The 20,191-nt window shown below is 39.5% G+C and overlaps 1 protein-coding gene across 1 annotated transcript in view; it reads right to left on the bottom strand.

Annotated features, from left to right (window-relative positions):
* The window catches only part of KIF26A (kinesin family member 26A), a 93,963-nt gene that overhangs the window by 10,114 nt on the left and 63,658 nt on the right, over positions 1 to 20,191 (bottom strand). The window contains exons 5-11 of the mRNA XM_063399464.1: positions 17,943 to 18,126; positions 5,814 to 6,023; positions 3,759 to 3,852; positions 3,004 to 3,266; positions 2,570 to 2,753; positions 2,124 to 2,283; positions 286 to 448 (exon numbers count right to left, since the gene is read on the bottom strand). Of these exons, the coding sequence (XP_063255534.1) occupies positions 286 to 448; positions 2,124 to 2,283; positions 2,570 to 2,753; positions 3,004 to 3,266; positions 3,759 to 3,852; positions 5,814 to 6,023; positions 17,943 to 18,126 (1,258 nt within the window). The remainder of the gene's footprint in view (positions 1 to 285; positions 449 to 2,123; positions 2,284 to 2,569; positions 2,754 to 3,003; positions 3,267 to 3,758; positions 3,853 to 5,813; positions 6,024 to 17,942; positions 18,127 to 20,191) is intronic.

Raw genomic sequence — 20,191 nt, 5'->3', positions numbered from 1 at the left:
TTTTCCTCCTCTATTGATTTTTAATTAATAATGATAGAAGCTTTTGAGGTAGTTCCACATGTAAGAAAAGAAAGAATCCGTGTTTGAAACAAAAAGAAGGGAATATCAGGATCAAGAATTGGGGGCAGGATGATGGCTCAGTGCCAAGTCATTTGTCAGTTCCTCTCCTGAGATTTTATGCATTTTGTATTACTTCCTACCATCGAGAAATCCCATGTTCCCCTACTGAGAGGTTAGGAAAACTCATTTTCAAATGAATTCATTTCTGCTTGTTTGTGAACCAACCTTGGATTTCTTCTTTCTCATACGGTGGATTCGCGATGCGAGCTGAACAGTGGTGAGAGTCTCTGCATAATTGGCTGGGGAGTCAGAAATGTGTGCAATCATAGTAGTCCTGCAGTTGATGTTCCCAAGTGATTCCCTCAACAACATTGTCAACTTGTTGTCCCTGTGCAAAAAAATGAAAACACCAGGATTATTTAAAGAAACCATCAATTTTTTTTGCAGAATTTTACACCACAAGCTGTGCTTTCACTCTTGTGCATGCATGTAGATAAGAAATATGCTCCTGTTATTGACCACACTTAGAATGTGTCTAAATGTACACATAAAAACGTACCAATATTTAATTTATCTGTCTGTATATTTACAGTATAGTAAGTCGTTTTGTTGCTTAGAAAAATGTAAACCAATTGACTGAAAACTAGTTTTCTCAGATTTAGGTCATACTACCCAAAAGAGCTCATGAGTGCTCTATTTTTAGCTGAACAGACTTAGTACCAGGATAGTTACACTCTGTGAGCTCTATGGAAACACTTTCAACAATAATAAGAGAAGTCAACAGAAATGGTAAGAAATCTCTAAACAGATATAACAGTGTTAGATACCAGAAACACAAGTGTCACCCCAAATAATCTATTTTCCATTCTGCCACCTGTGGTCTGTTCTGACATAGCAAAACGGAAGCAGAACTTATCTCTGGAGGCTTTCCTGGTGATGCAAAGCCTCCACTGTGGACAGTAAAGCTGACAAGACAAGTGACATTTCGTCCTACATTGCTCTCCAAGACATCTTTCCCCATGGCTTCATGCTCCCTGCTTCCCACTGACCCCCCAAGTAGTTCCAGCCTGAGGGAACTCCTGTCATATCTGGTCACTAAACCACAGCAGGTGACCAAGCTGAGGATCTGCCCTTCCCTATTCTGACCCATCCATCCTCTCTACTCCATACACAAACCTAGCAAGTAGCCTGAGGAAAATATCTCTCTGCCTAATACAGAAAGAAAAAAACACCTGTTTGAGATGCATCACTAGATAAATATGCGAACTGACATGATTGATAATGCATTATAACTTTGTGCTGTTGTTAAGACAAGCAGCAAATTTAAGGACTGAAGGCCAAGTTCTGGTAAGGGTGCTTACAATGTGACGGTTGTCTTTAAGCTGAGCTCCCACAGGTGTGTTTGACACAAAATTGTTGCCACAGACACTCCAGAAAGGAACACACCTGAACAATCACTTCTGCTAAACTAATGTGCAACATTGTGTTCTTTTGGGTTTTTTTTTAATTGAAAAGGTCTGTCATCCAGTAAGACACACAGAAATAACAATCTTTGATGACCATGCTTGATCGATACTCAGTTATAATATTTTCCAAAATTTCAGTACAATTTTTGCATTTGCAAAAGGAGAAAATCCTATGAAATTTGGGGTCAATTATTCACTGATGTCCAGCTGGCTGAGATCAGCCAAAAGTTCCAAACCCAGGAAACAAAGAGGAGAGAGAAGGAAAGAAAACATCTTACTCATTTTTCCCTCACTTTTTTTCAACAATCAAACCCTGCCCAACACTTCACTCAAATTCAGTATATACCAATATACCATTTTTGGCCACTTAACTAAGAATTTCACATTACTTGAACATTTAAAAACCTGTGTATATAATATGGACAAGCAGATGAACAGATACGTGTATCTGTAGGAGTGACCTTAAAAGAAGACAGACCCCTTTCTGATAGAATTTCCTTTAACATCATATTAAGTAAAGAGTAAATTGTTGATGAATCCCTTTCTCAGGCAACACCAGCCACAAATTTAAGATAATGCAGATTAGAATTCACTTACTTATATGGCACATGTTTAGCACCATTAATTAAGGCCAAAATTACGTTGCCCAGGGCCGAGAGAGACAGACACAGAGAGCCTCCTGCATCTCGACTCTTGCTCAGCACTTTTTCACAGCTCCCTAGATCAATGAGATGCAAACGACTGCGTCCTCCAGACACTAAAACAAAAAGGGAAAAACAGTTGTACATCACGTTCTTGCAGGGACTCAAGCCAAACCTGGTATTCAAAAGGCATTCAAATGAGGAGAATAATGAATACAGATGGGATAATGACTAAATTAATATTTAATTGTAAGGAAATCAGATATTAGTCACAGCTACGAAAGTTAAAGGTGACTCAACTGGCTTGAGAGTTCATTTTTTCTAAGTTAATTGCAAATTATTATTAAACTAATGCAAGACCACATCATTTAAAAATAAACAATATGGAAAGAACATTCATACTTCCTCCTTTGCCACTCTTCTCCATGCGATACTGGTATATGTGAAGAGTAAAGAGCATGTGTGAATTCCTCCTATCTTCCTCCTCACATTCAGGCTTGCTGGTGCTTCTGGCAGCAATTGCAGCATCAAGGAAAAAGGCAGCTTTCTCTGCTGTCGGGGCCCTTAGCTCACTTTGGTTTTGAAGCTTGAATATAAACAAGAAAATGACTAATTAGCACAGAGGCATTTTTTATATTATTTTTTGCTGAACATGCTAAATCTCCAGGGCACTAAGAGAAACAAATATGTACGCCATGGGAGAAGGGCTTATAAATTAAAAGCAATAATTTTTTTTTACTGGCTTAAAAGTTGTCATATTTGTTGTCAGATAAAAGGAAATAAAAAGTAGAAGAAAGTCAGGCTCAGAAAAATCTGTGTTGTGATATTCATTATACCTGGGTTCCACATATTGGATCTTCTCTCAGATAAACCCCAGGAGACTGGCCATCCTGAAGGCTGCCAGTGGCTACTTCAGCTAACAAATCCTTAAGGTTTTCATCTTTGCCACTGATCTCTACAGCAGATACTCTAATAGAGAAACGAGTTCCAGTTTTTTCTTTACGTTCATTGATCAATTTGAAGAGCCAAGAAATTGCACAGGGGATGATACCAAGGCTTTGTGTGGAGTTATCTTTCCCAATCATGGTAAAAGATTTTCCTAGAATGAAAAGACAAACATAAACACAATTAACCTTTCTTGTACAAGGCAGTGTGTCTTCATATTGCCACCTGATATCACCATAGTACATTACATGTAATGCCATGTGTTGCACAGATAAGGGAAAGAAGAGGTGAAAACATTCAAAGTATGTAATTAATAATCCATTACTATTCATTTAATTAGGTTTGCAAGTTTTGTAAGCCAGACCCACAGCAAATAAATGTTAAAAACATTTCTGATCTTTCGATTTTCATCACAATGCAGTTACATAAACTTGCTCTTGAATAAGCTAATCTGATGCCACATTTTACCTTTTCAAATTAAAACTTACAATCACAGTGTAGAAATAAACCATGATAAGTTTGCAAAGCTAATTAAAAAGAAATTCTAATCTATTCATATATACTCCAGGTTTATTGTTCCAGGAGCTGACAGCATGTAATTACCAGACTGACATAGTAATTAACTGTAACGAATTTGGGAGCTCACCAAGCTTGACGTGACCAAAGCAAAATATGCAACCATCTGCACCATTCACAACAGACTGGATTACTTCTGCTACTGTTCCAGAGCATACCTCAGCCTGAAAGAAAAATTGGAGACAAATAAAGGAAAGAGCATATACTGCTGTGGTTTTTACTATTCTTCTGTAATGAAATGAATGACTCAATATTTTTGAGGCGCAGTATTCTCCCCATTTTTATGGCATCAGTCCTATTATTTTAGTAACTATGCTATCTTAAAAAATAATAAAATATGCTACTACAGCCGAAAATAGTTTTCAGTTCTATTAAACCTATTCTCTTGGAATATTGATTCTATGACTAATGTAGCAAACTGAATGCTATCCAACCAGGCTCCCTGCTGGTGTAATAGCTTAGCCAAGGCTTTTCAGTAATAGTAGCAACTCCACTGAAATTAAGCTACTCAGGAGTGCTCACAGGAATTAAAAAGATATCCATACTGGAGACAATGCATTAAGATCCCTGAATAAGATTTCAAAGTATCACATTTTCCTCTTCCACTGGAAACATCATCATCAATAAAGAGAACTTGCTAAAATACTTGATTGTGCTAAAACCAGTTTATCCACGTCAGGGAAGGTTTCAAATACACAACAAGATGATCTATTAAGTACAGCAACAGCAGGGGAGGGGCCTGCTGTAAATATGTAACTACAGTGAAATGATAAGGCTCTGTTTGCAGGTGCATGGCAGCAAGCTTGCCTCCAGCAACAACGCCTCCACAGAAGGGGCTGCAGTAGCCAACGTCACCCAAAAACATCACAACAGGCCACCCAACAGGCCTGCTGCAAGGAACTGAAAAGCCATCTCAAACCAGGGGTCAACAGCCTGAAGGACTGGTGCCAAAACCAGCAGACACACAGGCTGTGACCAGCCACCTTGCAGCTGGGCTGGCAGCACAAGCAAGGAAACCTCACTTCCAGTTCTGGACTAATGTTGAGCTCGCTTTTGCATACTTCTGCACAAAGACCCTGTTTGAACTTATGCAGGATCTAAAAACAGCTTTTGGATGTGGTTACCTGTGCCTTGGGCACTGACGTGTGTGGGAAGTTATTCTCCATCTTTAGTGCTTGTCTAGAACTTAGACTCAATAGATGTTTTCCTATCTACAGATTGGGACACAAAAAATTAAACTAAACCCTAGGAGAAGATCTGAGGAGGGGATTATGAACTAGACCTTGTCACGTTTTCTCAACTTTAACTCTTTTCACCTCAGATGCTTTGTGCCATATTTTTCACACTAATTTTTTTCCAGCAGTTCAGACTTGATGTAGTTCTTCAAATGCTGTTGAATTAGTTCTTTTTAAAGCTGTTATAGGATTTTATTTTCTAAATCAAGGATTTTTCACAGAAGGAATTATCAGATGTCCATGAGTGCAACCTCACTGAATATGCTGAAGACCCCAATCCTCTCAAAGACCAGCCATCCTGTCTGTGTAGCAGATTTCAGGTCTGAGGCTACTACTGAATAAATGCTCCCTTTTGCAGACCAAAAGAAAGACATACACCACCATCAGCATAACCATCAACATAAAATAATCTGTCAAAACCCCAGTATAAACAAACTGGAAAAGGTGCAGATAATATAAAAGCTCTCTGTTCCAGTGTAACAATCCTAAGGGGTTACCTTTATCTCTCCTCCTAACAGCATTTAGTTTAACATTAAGCACATTTATCTGCCATTGAAAGCTGTGGGGAAGGACTTCATTTCGGTCCCATCAACTGGGTTAAAACCTAGCTGGATGGAAAACTGGATTTCAAGCTGGCTTGTGTGCCTTTCTCAAACAAGAGAATACACAAGAAGGTAATTTAGTCAGCAAATCTATCTCCCCAGCTATTATTCCTTAATTTTACATCTCAGCTAAACAGAAGATGTTAGAATTTACCCAGTTGTCTATTAATTATCATGTTTTTTCCAGGCATTCAAATAAAATTCCCCAGAAACAAAAGGAACTCTTAAGGGAATCAAATGCAGTGGCCAAGAGAAGACTCAAGAGGTTCATGTGAGTGACTCCAGTACCTGTGAGGCATCCTGGGGGAAAACTGCATCAAAGGCAAACATCTTTGGGACAGCAACAACACCTCTTCTGTGACCTGCATTGGAAGGCCCAGTCGCTGCTGGATCATAAAATGTGATTTGCTTTTTTCGTGGGTCTACCTTTAGGAAGGACATGGATTCAGACGTTTCGTGTGCTCCTTGAGAGGAACAAATCCTTACCATCACTTTCACCTGCAAGGATTCAGAAGAAAGCAACAACTTGAGTTCCCAGCTACAGATAAACACATGCAAAGCATTCCTCCCAAACCCACTCCCCTTCCCAGGATGTGTTTTTTTGTAATGTTTAGGTGTGTCAGAACAACCGTGGGACAAAAACAGAGCCAGATTTTCCAGCCTGGGGTCTTCACTGAACTAATTAGGTTTCAAAGGTGCACTTTGTCTCTCCAGTTGACGCTGTTCCAGTTTTACCAATTCAATTTATAAGTGTCTGATCTGCAAGTATGATCCACTGTAGGTGTAACATGATGACAAAGGAAAGAAAATTCTAGTCTCCTGCCTTTTAAGTACACAATGTGACTGAAAGGACACTCTGAAAACCAGTCTGAATAACACAAGGCTCAGACAGCTACTGCATTTGAAATAAGTCTAGAAACTTTCCATTTCTCATTCGTATTATTCTAATAAAAAAGTGTTTCTCTTACAACTGTCCCAGGCAGTTGCCTTTATGCTGTCATTGCTAGGCTCTTCAGTGGTTAGTTGCAGATTTAATAGGGGGAGAAAAAAGAAGGGAAAAAAACCAAACCACAAGCCACTAAAAGGTCAAAAAGCTTGGAAAGAAACCTCTCACAAGATACATTTCTATTGCAGCACTACAAATTATGATTCTCCTACACACAAAAGAAAGAAAGCTCCGACATGTTAGCTGTGATTTCCAAAGCACCTTATGGGAGCCAAGTGACTGGGACTCAGGAAAATTCAGTAACAGCTGCACACCTGCTTCTGTCAAGCTTCCTGGAAATCATACTCTTACTTTAAAAACCTGTGAAATACTGCCTCATACCCACTTACAACCATTTATCCTGATGAAATGCTCCCATGTCAGAACCAGCATGTTTTATACAACTTGCACTGAAGTAAATTACTATTACAGGTGCAACTTCAACTCTGAACTGCCCTGCAGATCAGACTTCAGAGAAAACCAACGTTCAGTGAGAATCACTTATCCACGGTGTATGATATGTTTCAGAAACAAGCTGAACAACAGTATAATCTCCTTATTCAACTACCAGACAACTCTCACAGCACCAGAGTTAACCAGGTGGTTGAAGAGAAATATACCACAGCTGGAACAATTTACATATGCACTGTCCACAGCACTCATCAGCACCTTCATCTTCTGCAAGACAGATACTGAGCCACGAAACACCCAGTCCTGTTAAAGCACATGGTTTAGTGGTGCAGTGCTGCGTTAACAACTAAACTTGATCTTGAAGATCCTTTCCAACCTAGACAATTCTATGGTTCTATGAGTCAGGCTCACTTTTAGCCCCGAGGGGGATATTGCATGTAGAAGCTGGGTTCAAAAGCACTTGTCTCTGACAAAGAATGATTCTCCATTTCAGTAATTTTTTTTTTTTTGCTAAATGTAACCTTAAATGTGCCAGGACAATTGGACTCTTACTTACTTCATTTCAAGAGCATTATGTCATTAAAATGTGCACTTATTCCATGAGCACATTCTTTGTGTCTTTACCAAAAAAATGGACTTTGCAGTCAGCACTTTCTCATCACTTCTGTGTTCGTAGAAATACTGGCACAGGAAGAACCAAAGCTGAAAACCTACTTCAGCAAAGCACAGCATGTGAAATGCAGGCAACAAGCAGAGACCAGACCAGGCTGAGCCACCCTCAGGGACTGCCCCTCGTTCCAGACAAGATGAAAAGGTGACGGCAGACACTTCTACAGCCAGTGTGTGCAGTGAAATGCAGTGGCCAAGCCAGGATGATCCACAGCAGATGTGGGAGCAGCAGGAAGCACCATGCTGAACTGTCCCTGCCTTTACCATCTGGGGAGGGCAGGTGATGGAACACTGAAGTTCCCAACTGTCCCATTCTTTCATCTCCTTCCCTCTCTGCGGGCCAAGCTGGACTCAGGCATCCCTATACAATCCCTCAAGCACCCTCAAAGGAAATACTTTCCACACAGCAGCTCTAAAAGCTTTTCCCCAACATTTCTTCCAAACAAAGAAGTTAAGAAACAACCAACCTTTCCCATAAACACTGCAGAACGCTCCACCAAACACAGCAGCAAATTCCTCCACCTGTGGACTCAAGCTGTCCCCTGATTCAACACTTTCTTTTATTTTGTCTTTCATAGTAATGTAAATATGAAAAAACAGTCCCAGAAAACATATATACCTTAAAATAAATGAAAGAGCTGCCTCAAAAGCAAAGTACATCAGAGGTGACAGACTCAAGGCTGTTTCCCCATAAAAGCTGCATGAAGCCAGCTTTGTGTATTAGCCTGCTAGCTCAACCTTGACATGCTACCAAGGTGCTCATAAAAAATAACCTCCCTCAGGGCAAAAAAAAAAAATAAAGAAACAAAACCTAAATATATAAATATATGCAAGTATAAATGCCCACTTCAGGGTCACTTGATTAAAATGAATTTTAAAATATATGCTGTTTTCAAAGCACTTATCTAAACAGTCCTTTCTGTTCTCTCTTCCATCTATTATTAGATTATAGCAGACAGAGCTTGGATAAGAGGAAAATTGGTTTGATCCTGACCTAAACAGAGAGTTACCTCCATCAGAGCATTGCTCCCCCTAAACACAATGATAGCTTCACCCACAGAAAATCCTGGTGTAACAAATTAGCTTTTAAAGACCACCTCTCTGAAGCAGAAAGATACTAAAATAGCTTCCCAAAATGAATCATATCCCAAACTTAACAGGTCTCAAGTGTCATCTTCATTTTTACAATAGAAGTGAGCTTTCAAGACAAATGTGAGGGGGGAGAGAAAAGCAGCTTGAGGGACTTCCTCTTTTAGGGTTTTGTGTACAAAAGCTGATTTGCAGAGCGGAAAAACACTGATTTCACATTTAGTTTCCCTGCCCACTAAATATATCTGTGATATGTATCAGTAAGTGTAGAGTCATAATGTGCCACACTCATTCATGATGCTGAGCCAGACTGATTTCACTCAGAAATAAAGCAGAAATGCTCATGGAAGTACCATCAAGCACAAAGATTACTCAAACATATCCCTTCACAAGAGCAAAAACTAAGAGCAGGCAGATCCCAGGTGCATGCACATGCTTCTGCGTGTATAAAGGAAAGGTTTAGTGCAATACTGTTTATTCTTCTCACACTTCCTGCATGCCTGTGGTTGAGGACCAATCTTAAGTGACAGGTTTATAGTCCCAGCTCCGAAGTTCATCCCAGTATTCTTCTGGAGTTAATACTGCAGGAAAACAGTACACGATGAGTACTACAGAGCCAACATGGCTCTTGCCTTAAGGATCAATTTAACTGCAGCTTCTCCTGGGTCTCTTTATCTAGCTCTCATACAAAAGGCAAGCCCACCTGTACAGACAGCAATATGTGGTGCAGGAAATCATCCAGAAACAAGGGCTTGCAGGGAGGGGAGGATTCAGGATAACACAGGGCCTGTACATATGAAAGTAGCTTTGGCCCTAACTAGGGAGCAAATCAGAAATCACTGCACTCTAATGCTTTTATTTGCTTATGAAAATGAATTACAAGAATTAAGCACAATTAATTCCAGGTCCACTCAAGAGCACACCTTTGTGATCAATTATTTGAGAATAAGTCCAGGTTTCGGGGGTCAACTCCAACTGCAGTGGTACCAACTACTGCTAACATTTGTACAAAGCAAGGAAACAAAAGAAAAGGAATTTAGAGGAGAATGAAGAAAGAAATAGAAGAGTAAGACAGGTCTAAAGGAAAAAGAACAGCTCAGGGGGTGGGAATCAAAGAGAAGTAAAAGGACTGGGGGTGAGGGGGAAGAGAGAGAGAGATAACACATAAAAGGAAAGATAATACAAATTTGGTCATTTCAGAAAAGTCATCTCAGGCTCAGGGCACACCGCAACTTTTATATTCCTTAAGGAGAGGTAACACAGACATCCATCCTGTGATGGGCATGACCTTTTTTCCTAAAAATCGTTATTATTACTACCTTTGTTGCCTCCTTTTGTTGTTTTTCTTCAATGCAGAGAACAACACAAAGTAAAAAAGAATTACAAGTAAAAGTTTATAAATATGAAGGATATAAGACTTTGTACATAGATATTCATGCAGGCATTGAATACTGGATGGAGGCTCTGTTTTAATGAGGGTGTTGATAGAAAAAGGGGCTAGGTTTGTATTTGAGTTCAACTTTTGCAAATAAAAATAAAAAACATAAATATCACAATATTTGCACATTATTAGCATTTTTCTCAGTGCCTGAAGACAGCCTAAATCACAGAAACAACTGAAGTATCTCATTAATTAACTGACTCTAATCTGGTGGGGTTTGTACACTGGGGGTTCACACTCCATTACTGAACTTTTCCAGATTAGTGTATATGCAGAAACCAGGAGGTCAGCAGAATTGCTGAAAGAAAGCCTATTAAAATAAAAAGTGCTTGGGAAAAGAAGATGATAAATATATCTTGAATATGTCATTACAAGATAAAGAATTCAAAAAAAATAAACAAACAAGCACCTAAGTTGGAAAAGCTCCAGAAATGTGTGGCATAAGGTCAGAGGCCCCTCACCCAGCACAACAATGGGTGTAATTTTAACCTTCACTAGCAAGAGTGAGAGAGAGTTTCTGAGCAATCAAAAAATATTTGTTTTTAAGTTTATGTGTCAGCCTACAGTGGAAGTTAGGGTAAAAAAAGCAACACAGGAAAACAGCCACCAGAATTTATTTGCTCCAGATATGCAAGGGCAAACCTAAGGGGTGGATGCTGAAGCATAAAAACAAAAATCACACAAGTGTTAAGCAAACACATGGGATTTTAAAGAGACAAATCAGCAAAAGGGTAGATTTCTAAAAATAAAAAACAAATGAGGGGAGAAAAGAAAATACTTCTGTGTGGAACACAAGGCTATGTGGAGGACTCTGGGGCCAAACCCCATAAAGGTTTAGAATCATCTGATGAGATCACCAGAGAATCACAGATCCACTCAAATATCAATAACCTGTTGGGAGTCCTGAGACAAAACTCTAGACTTTGAGACCTTTAACCTTTATGAAAGTCAAATCTAGATGGATATCTAACAGTTCTCACCTAAACACCAAAATATCTCACAAACTGAGGGATGTACATCCTGGCTGGCACCAGCCCTTCCTCTCCTTGCAGCACTCCTCCTCCTTTGATACTGGCTACCCCATTTCACAGCAAAGGGTCAGGAGGAGAGACCTTCTGCCCCCTGTCATGTGGAGTCACTGTTCCCATGCTGTGACCTTCTCCAGCATCGCCACGTGGCCCACTGGTGTGGGCTCATAATTTCCAGATCTCCTCAACACACTGAACCAGCTGGAGCTGAGGAGAGCAGGACAGAGGAGCCACAGCAGCCAAAATAATGGGCTGGCTCCAGGACTCGTCAAGACAGTGCAGAGCATCAGGAGTACCAGTGCCAGAAAGCAGGTCTGGAAAAAGGAAAAGACAGACCAAAAACCTGTGGAACCCAAAATTTGAAGCAACTGACAGCTGAAGGTGAGACTGGTCAGAGGCAAGCTAGCAATTTTATCTAGTAAGGCCCATTTATTTTGAATCTGAACTGAATGGAGCTATTGCAAAGCTACACATGAAAGAACACAAAACAGTGAGGCATGTGTTGTCCCAGAAGAAATCATGTTCAAGGCTGAACCTTCAGAGTAAAGAGCCACTGATCAACAGAGAAAATGACACAATCCTACATAATCCTAGATAGAAACAGCCAGGAGATTAATAATCAGGTTCTCATAGATTACCCCATAAGCAACAGAGATGGAAAGGCTTTTAACTCTGAGACCAGAGAAAGGGGAAGGACCATCTCACACTTAAAGAACCAAATAATTTGAATTCTGTTCCTAAGACTATCATGGACCTGTACTACATGTTTTAGACAACAAATACAAAAAATTTCTTTTATGTATACATACATATCTCTCTCTCTCTCTCTCTCTATATATATATCTTAGAAAATTGGTCATTCATCTTTCAGTGGAGGGTGCCAAACACTCTACACAGTTTAATTAGGGACAGACTCATAGACAGAGAAGGCTCCACTAATACACTAGGTAATGACTAGACTCCATGGCATTTTGAATGTTGAAGAAGTTAGGATCCTGACCCAGCCAAGTATGTTAGCACAGGCATAACTGTAACATATGGTATCTCCTTTGAAATCAATGGATGTGCAGTGTTTATGTTTTTGTAGTGATGCTTTGTTAGCATCTGATGCTTATATAGTTGTCAAGTTTCATATTAGACATAATGAGAAGAAAAAAAAAAAATAAAGGGAGTGGATTAAAAAGCATGTAAAATTTTAAAATACATGTGCTCAAGCCTCTTTTACTAAAATAAACTGTCTGTATTTTGGGAAGGTGCTGGCACTATACTGGAATCCATTTTAAAAATGCTGGTCATATTCTGCATTACAGCAGTATCATAATCTCTAAATGAGCAAGCAATTTGGTCTTTAGCAATAAATGTCATTATAACAAATTTGAATGGACACTAAATATTCCCTAGAAACACACATCCTTGACAGGCATCGTGCAGCCAGGAAGTTAATTTTGTCCAATGTTCACAAAATGGCGTATAACGGCAGGTTAATTAAATAAATATGTTTAGGCACCCACCATTCTGAATTAAGATTTCTCACCAAGAAATTAAAAAGAATTCACATTCCGTTGAATAAAGACCATTTTCCAATGAAATCACTTATTTTTCAACTACAGTGTAAAACAAATTACAGAAGTCCTAGTTCAGAGCCAATATTTTTCATGGATTTAATTGTAACTGACAGATATATAACCCCTGCTAAATTGGTTTACTGTGGGTGGTTCTTACAAGCCTTTCATATTCTGCCACTACCAATGGATGGCAAATTTATATGCAAAACTGCCACGCTAGCATAGACCATCTAGCTCCCCTGGGAGAACCTAAAACAAAAAAGAAAAAAAAATTCACTTCCATATTGTACTCTCCTAAAAAAGAATTGATTCTGTACTCTCAGAAAATGTGAAGGAAAACTATTTCATTTTTTCAAGGTGAAAACGAAGTAAAAGAGCCTAGGTATTTTTATTTCACTTTTGCACATTTTTGTTTGAGCAGCTCAAGGTGTTTTGGCAGGGATGCAAGTGCCTTGGATGATACAGTGCTACCTGCATCAGCAGGGAAGTACTTACTGTGATACATGGCTTACATCAGAAACAACGCTTCAGTCATTAGGGAACAAGGAGCAGTAAAGATGACAAAATTAAGTACCTATTTGTTATCTGTCATCAAACCATCCTAAGAACTCTGAATGGGATGCACAGCACACTTAAGACAACCCTGCATGATCAGTAAATCATATTAACAGTACCTTAGCTATGGCTTAGTAAAGCATAAATGGAAGTAAATGTCTAAAACTCATAAATGGAGAGCAGTATGCATATACCTGTCCAAGAAACATGTCTGACAGTTCAGGTTCTCTTTAAATGCTGCACTTCAATTGTCTCACATAGGAGCATTTTGTCATTCTAACATAAAAAAAACCTGACAGAATCCTTGGAAGAGACAAGCACTTAAAGCTGCTGTTGTAAGTGATGCAGTATTATAAAAAACGAGCTGAATAGAACCCCAGAAAATAACATTTTGCATGAAAAAGGCTTCCCACCATGCTAAAGAAAAATAGCACATTAGAATGCTATACAGCAGCCACTGTAAAAAGGATGTCTTTCTTAATACCACAATATGATAAATTATCTTAAGTAGCACATTAATGTCAGAAATTGAGCATAATCTAACTTCTTTCCAGTGACAATATTAAATGGCTTTCAGACGTCTTTCCTACTATTCTGACATTAAATTTAATAACACCCAGAGAGACCACAAAAATGATTCAGTTACAAGAATCATGGTGCACTGGATCATTGCCTTTTAAGTAGGATTCAACTAAATGGTTTGGACTCTGATGCTTTTGGCACATTCAAGAGAAAGGTATGAATTTTGCTACGTAACATTTATCTGTAGTGTGCAAAATTCCTTTCAGTATCCAGTTTGAACTGATAGTGAGATCTTCCTTTGTGCATGAGTTTGATTGCTGTTGATTATATGAAACACAGGTCCCAGGCAGAGCTACTGTTCTAAATTGCATTTTTTTTCAACATTTCCCTGCTTGGTATTCCTGCGTGTTGACAACTCCTGCAAGCACCTGTGAGAGTGTGCAACATTTTGCAATCTTACTAAAGAAAATTAGGCAAAAGGCTTAATTAAAGATTTGTATCACAGGACAAGTCCACACACTGCTGCTGAAATTATTATAAGCAGAAAAAAAATGGTATTTCTGAAATGTAAAAGAAATTAATAAGACATTTATTTTCCACCTTCCAGAAGAATACTTGAAACAGTGAGAAATTATAAATACAAATTGCAAAAGATAGGTAAGGGCTCTCTGCTGCAGTAAGTCTCTAATAACAAATGTATTCAACCATAAAAGCTCTGTAGCAATTTCACTGCAGAAGAACCTGATGATACGCATGGAGAAGATGATGTGAAATTAAGAATAAATTTAGATCTTGGGCTCAAATAATCAATAACGGAGTGCAAGGGCAAGAACTGGCCATCACGATCTCTCCACATTCCTGCCTTGCCCAGCAGTGCTCACAATGCACTGTAACTGCATTTGCTGCAGCCATGCAGCTTATGAAAAGTGAGAACTGAAGCCTCTTTTGTACCCCAAATGTCTGCTGTGCTCAAATGTTCAAGACAAGGTCCCACAAACAGTGACAGGACCTGTTTAGTTCCTGACACTGCAGAAGAACACAAGATAGTCCAGATGCTACTTTCAGACAGTTCCTTAGATTCAACTGTCCCATCACCCAGTTCAGAATAATTCTTATTTCTCTGTTGGTGCCAAAATTTCTGTCACATTTTCCACATTGTTTCTGTGTGCCTTATGATACATTGAACCAAGCTGGTATCAGTGGATGGGAAAAATGTTAATTACCACTGCAGAGACAATACAGAAAGCCAGTTCTATTTGCCACTGTAAATGCTTCAACATGTACTTTACTCTAAGCCTCCAGTGGGTTTATGAGAGAATTGGGACGGCACAGAATGTGTCAGTACAAACAATAATTAGTCACTGCAGTATTCAGGCACTACTTGCGTAGAATAAATAGTATTCTGGCACAGTTGGCATATCATTCATCTCTTCAATTTTTCATAAAGGGAGGCACATTCCTCTCATTGAAGCATCCTGGACACAGCATGAGTTTCCAGTTTGTTACTTCAAATTTTCATTCTCACACAACTTCCCCTCAGAGGTGAGGGAGGAAAAGGCTGCCCCACCAGCTGCTTAACCCCCTGTAACCACCCATAACAGTGAGGGACACTGCTGACATGGGAATCATCACCCAAACCACACAGAGAACCAACCACAGCCACAGATGCTGTGGTAGCAAAAAGTGACTCCAGAATTCATCACTGATTCTGTTCCATACGTGTATCTTATATTCATTATTGGACAGGCTGCAAGAAAAAGTTGAGGAAAATGACAAGCAGGAGGAGTGTAAGGTAAAAGGCTGTCAGAAGAGAGACTGATGTTAACAGAGGACTACAGCACAACCTCCAGTGTTTACTTCTTGCTCTCTCCATTGCTGTGATACTTAAAGCAGTGAGGAAGAAAAGTAATTACTTTATTCCAGTCACCCTCATCGTGAGACACCAGCTGAGTAAATCTTGATCAGCAGAAGCTGATGAGTAGGAAATAATGGAGAGTGCTAATGCATATGAGCTAAATGCTACCAAAAGCTGTTTGGCACTGCTCAGAAAAGGTGAAACTATGAATTTTTAGTACTAAAGAACACCTCCTTGGATCACAAGTTCTAAGAATTCTGACACACAAAATTTCATTTGTGCTGACTCATAATTTTTAGAAAAAGCTGTATTACTGGAGGTGTTTTTTAAGGCAAACAGTGATATTTATAAAGTTGAAAAAGAGGAATGGGTTAAGAGACATTTAGTAGATACCACATATCTTAAACTGTGCTTCAGAGATGGCTGCTTTAGGTTTTGAGAAGCATTAAAACTGGTAACTAGCCTACCACATTATCATTTCGATGCCCTAAATCTCAACTCAAGAACTAAAGGGCTGATTCAATTAGCAGAGGGCTCTTATCCTCTCCAGCAAAGCACAGGATTCTTCTAAATTGTGGTAAGCAAGTATTTGGTGAGAAGGACAGAGCTGGAACCCTCACAGATTCACAGAATATGCTGAGTAGCAAGGGACACACAAGGATCACTGAACCCAACTCCTGGCCCTGCAGAGGACCATCCTCAAGAATCACAACAAACAGAATCTCCAATACTCTATCATCCTTGTAGGTCCTTTCCAACTCAGGATATTCTGTGATTCTCTGTTTTTAGTATTTTCAGCTGAGAGCTAAATAACAGACATTTTGAGAGTCAACAGACAGAATATCCTGTGCTGGAGGAGAAGCTCCCACAGCTGAGCTGATCTGGGTCCTGCCACAGCCTTGGAATTCTGGTGGAGCTTTTCCCTTGGAAAGCTCTCCCCTCTACTCACAAATGAAAACAGTAGGTAGAGCACGTGACCCAAGGCATATTATCATCCTGCCCTCTGGAATCATGCACTTGATCACAGAATTTGTTAATCTCTTTGAAGACACCAGATAAACCAGTGCTTTCCATGAGGTACAAGTCAGGCTGGCAAAGTTCCACCAGCCACCCTCAAAGCACAGGAAAAAGGCTGTGGTCTCTTGGCTGCACACATCTGCAGGTACACAAGTGCAGAGACAGTTTTATTGAGCTAAATATATTTATTTATATAATATAAATATTGTATTTATTGTATCCAGGCACAAGGATATACAGTCATACTTTAAAGGTCTTCCTAAGGCAAAGTGCCTCAGAAATGCCATGCTCCCTGTTATTCCTGGTGCCACAGCCAAGTACTAAGTTCTCACAGAAAAAAAGAACAGGCGCAATAAATGGGTTTTGTTGAAACTCACACATAGCAAGAACATTCCTTAGCAAACTCTCCTCCACCTGGGAATGTCTAAATTACTGTGTCAGGTTTACTGCATTCCATCATTACATCCTCTTTTCTAAGACACTAAAAAAGCAGGAGAAAAAAACCCAATCCATTTTCCTCTGTGACTTTCAACCTGCTTAAAATAGCCCAAATTACTCCTTTATTTTCCATTAAGCAGAATCTCAGGAATACAGAGTATTCTCTGTGAGCAAGTGTCAGCTCCAGGTATTTAGGCTGCCAAACTCTCTAGGTTAATGCTGATTTGTACAGTTACTCCAGTTGCATATTTTAGCTCTCCTGTGCACATTACATACTTCAATTCTATCTTCAAACAGTAATCTCTTGTAGCCTATGTAAATAAGTATTCAGACTCTGTTGTGTGGGTGATTAAACAGTTATAAATATGAATAAAGCTCCAAGTAATTGGGTTGTATTTTAATTAATTTTAGATAAACTTAGCACAATTTTTTTTAATTTCAAAGGTGCTGCATTTCCTAAGTTGGCAAGACTGCTACTCCATTTCCATACTCTTACAATGGCATGTAAAGCAGAGGGAAACAAATCCCCCTCAGCATAACCTCAGCAAAGAGACAGCACCAGTGCCTGAGTCCTGCTGGCAACACAGACACTACTTCTTCCACAGCTGAAGCCTGTCTGGGCACTGGGCTTGGACCAGTGATGTCAAAGGAAATTTTGTCTCTTACTCTTGGCAAAGTCCACAGGAGGCAACAGCACTCAGGCACATTCAAATGGATGTGGCTCCCTCTCTACCCCAAGACCCTTTTCTTGAGTCCATCCAGCTCTGTTCTAGACCAGAAGCTTCCAGCCTGGCTAAGATTTGTCTAGAAATAGATTGTAAAATACTGACAGACAAAGTTACCTTTCCAATGCCAGGGTTGTCCTTGATTTTGGACACAGCTCTCAGAAGGCATGGTGGTGCTGGGGGAGGACAGAGCTGCAGGATGCCACTAAAGTTAGTAGCATAAATAGAGAAGTCGTGTGTGTGTGGCAGGGGTGGATGGTATTTCTTTCTCTTCGAAGACAGGTTAAGCTTCTGTGCTGCTCTGTATAAAAGTAATAGCAAGAAAGGACAGTGTTACTTAGGTGTTAACAGGAATCTGAATCAGACAAACAGATGCTCATTGTCATCACTGCCTGCTTAACAAATCAAGTCATTGCATTATAATCTGATTTCATAAGGACAAGCCATCAGGACACTAATAAAGGAAATATGGGTAGAAAAATTACTGGCAAAATATTCTCTGGCAAAATTAACTGGCAGTTAATTTCTCCATCAACAGAATTTCAGTTATAATCTAACTTGCCCTTCTTTCCCCCAACAGCCTGACATCTGAATCCTAAAAAACTAACATCTCAGTGATGTAATAAAAAGCTGAAAAAATAAAAAATAAAAATAAAAAGCTTGTCACTGGCAGATGGACTTTGCTGGTGATAACATTATGAAAGTGGTTCTTTGTACTCTACAAGTTACTCAAGGCAGAGGGTAGTATTCCAAGTCAGCTGAGCTCAAGATCCTCTCCTGTTGGCTGCACAGAAAATCCTTAGATAACAGAAAATTTCCTTCAAGACAGATTGGTTTTTCCTCCCCAATTCCATTCTTTCACATTAAAATGGAAAGCTATTAAAAGGCACGCTTTAATGTGCTGAATGATAATGATCCTGCTTTTGAAATGTATAATTTCAAAACATAAAAGATGAAGAAGGAGGAAAAATTAGAACATACAATTAAAATTGTAGCATTCTTCCTTGTGAATAAAAATAGGAACAAAATCTGTTTTTTCTGCTATTCCTCAGCAGCAGCACCAAACAATATACCAAAAAACCAAAACACAAACTCTTTCCTACATCAAAACCCACATGGGAAAATAAAATTCACCTGCAGAGTGATTCTTTTAAGCAAAATAAAACATATATGTTAGCAAGCACATGCTGAGCAACTGGACATAGCAATGAGGATGAAATCTCAGTTCTCTCAGTGTCAAGGAGAGCTTTACCACCTGAAAAAGACACATGTGATCTGACCCTGAGACTGTCAGTAGACAATCCATCTATAGATAAATACCATAAAAGCATCCAAATAATTACCTTTTAGCATTACTTTGAATGACTGTTAGGGCAGCAAAAGCACAAGGCGTCCCACTGCCAGCATCTTGGGACATGCTGAGACCACACTGCTCGTGCCAGCAGGTCTTTTGGGTCCATGCTTGCAATATAAGGGCTTGTCACTTTGAACAAATCAGTAAGTATCTTTATACAATGACTACTTTATATTTTCATCATGCCTTTCAGCCCAAGATCTCCAAGTACATTTCAGTGAGATCAAACTGGCACTAGCATCTGTGCAGTATTATAAGCAACAGACCTATGGAGAAACCAAGGCAGTGTTCTGCTGTCATAACAAATTAAGGGTAAGTCTAGAACCCCAGCCTTGCTACAAATCTTGTCATGATTGTCAGGCAGCCTCGGGCTTAATCAGCTTAGTAAGCTGATCAGAGAGGGAAACAGTTCCTTTGCTTATTTTTATTGTAGATTAGAAATAAAAATTAACACCAAGAGCAGAAGGGCTGCAGTTTCTTCCAGCTGCACCATTGGCTCCAAATGAATAATAGCACAAAGAACTGGCTGTGTCTGAGGAGCAACACTGGACACTTGAGTCAAAATTAGACAGCTAGTTAGTACAACAGCAGGACTCTCAATACAGATCTCCAAAATTCCCAGTCCTTTTCTCTATACTCCAAAACTTATGTGTTAAACTCCTGAACCTTTCAAATTCTAGAGATGCAGACCCCCTAAATGCTTCCTTCTCCCTCTATAAAAACGACAGTATTTAGAAAAAGACAAAGATTCGTGTGATGAAAAAAAATGAGGCTCTCGTTCCAAACTCAGAGGGAGCCCAAAGCCACTGTCTTTTGAGGAACAAGTTGGACTTTTGCCTCCAAGGGAAGAAGCAGCTTTTGACTCCTACTGCATCCTGAAACCAGCAGGAGCTGCATCCCACAGCGAAGCAAAATACCACAAGCATGGGTTTGCACAGAACCTCCAGGGTTTTGTGGCAATAAGAACTGATTTAACTGCCTAAATCTCAAATCCCCTTGCTAATACTTCATT

The sequence above is a fragment of the Prinia subflava genome, chromosome 5 (assembly GCF_021018805.1).
Source record: "Prinia subflava isolate CZ2003 ecotype Zambia chromosome 5, Cam_Psub_1.2, whole genome shotgun sequence".
NCBI classification, from domain to species: Eukaryota; Metazoa; Chordata; class Aves; order Passeriformes; family Cisticolidae; genus Prinia; species Prinia subflava.
Note: the sequence above shows the minus strand (reverse complement) of the source record. Positions and strands in the feature narration are given on the sequence as shown.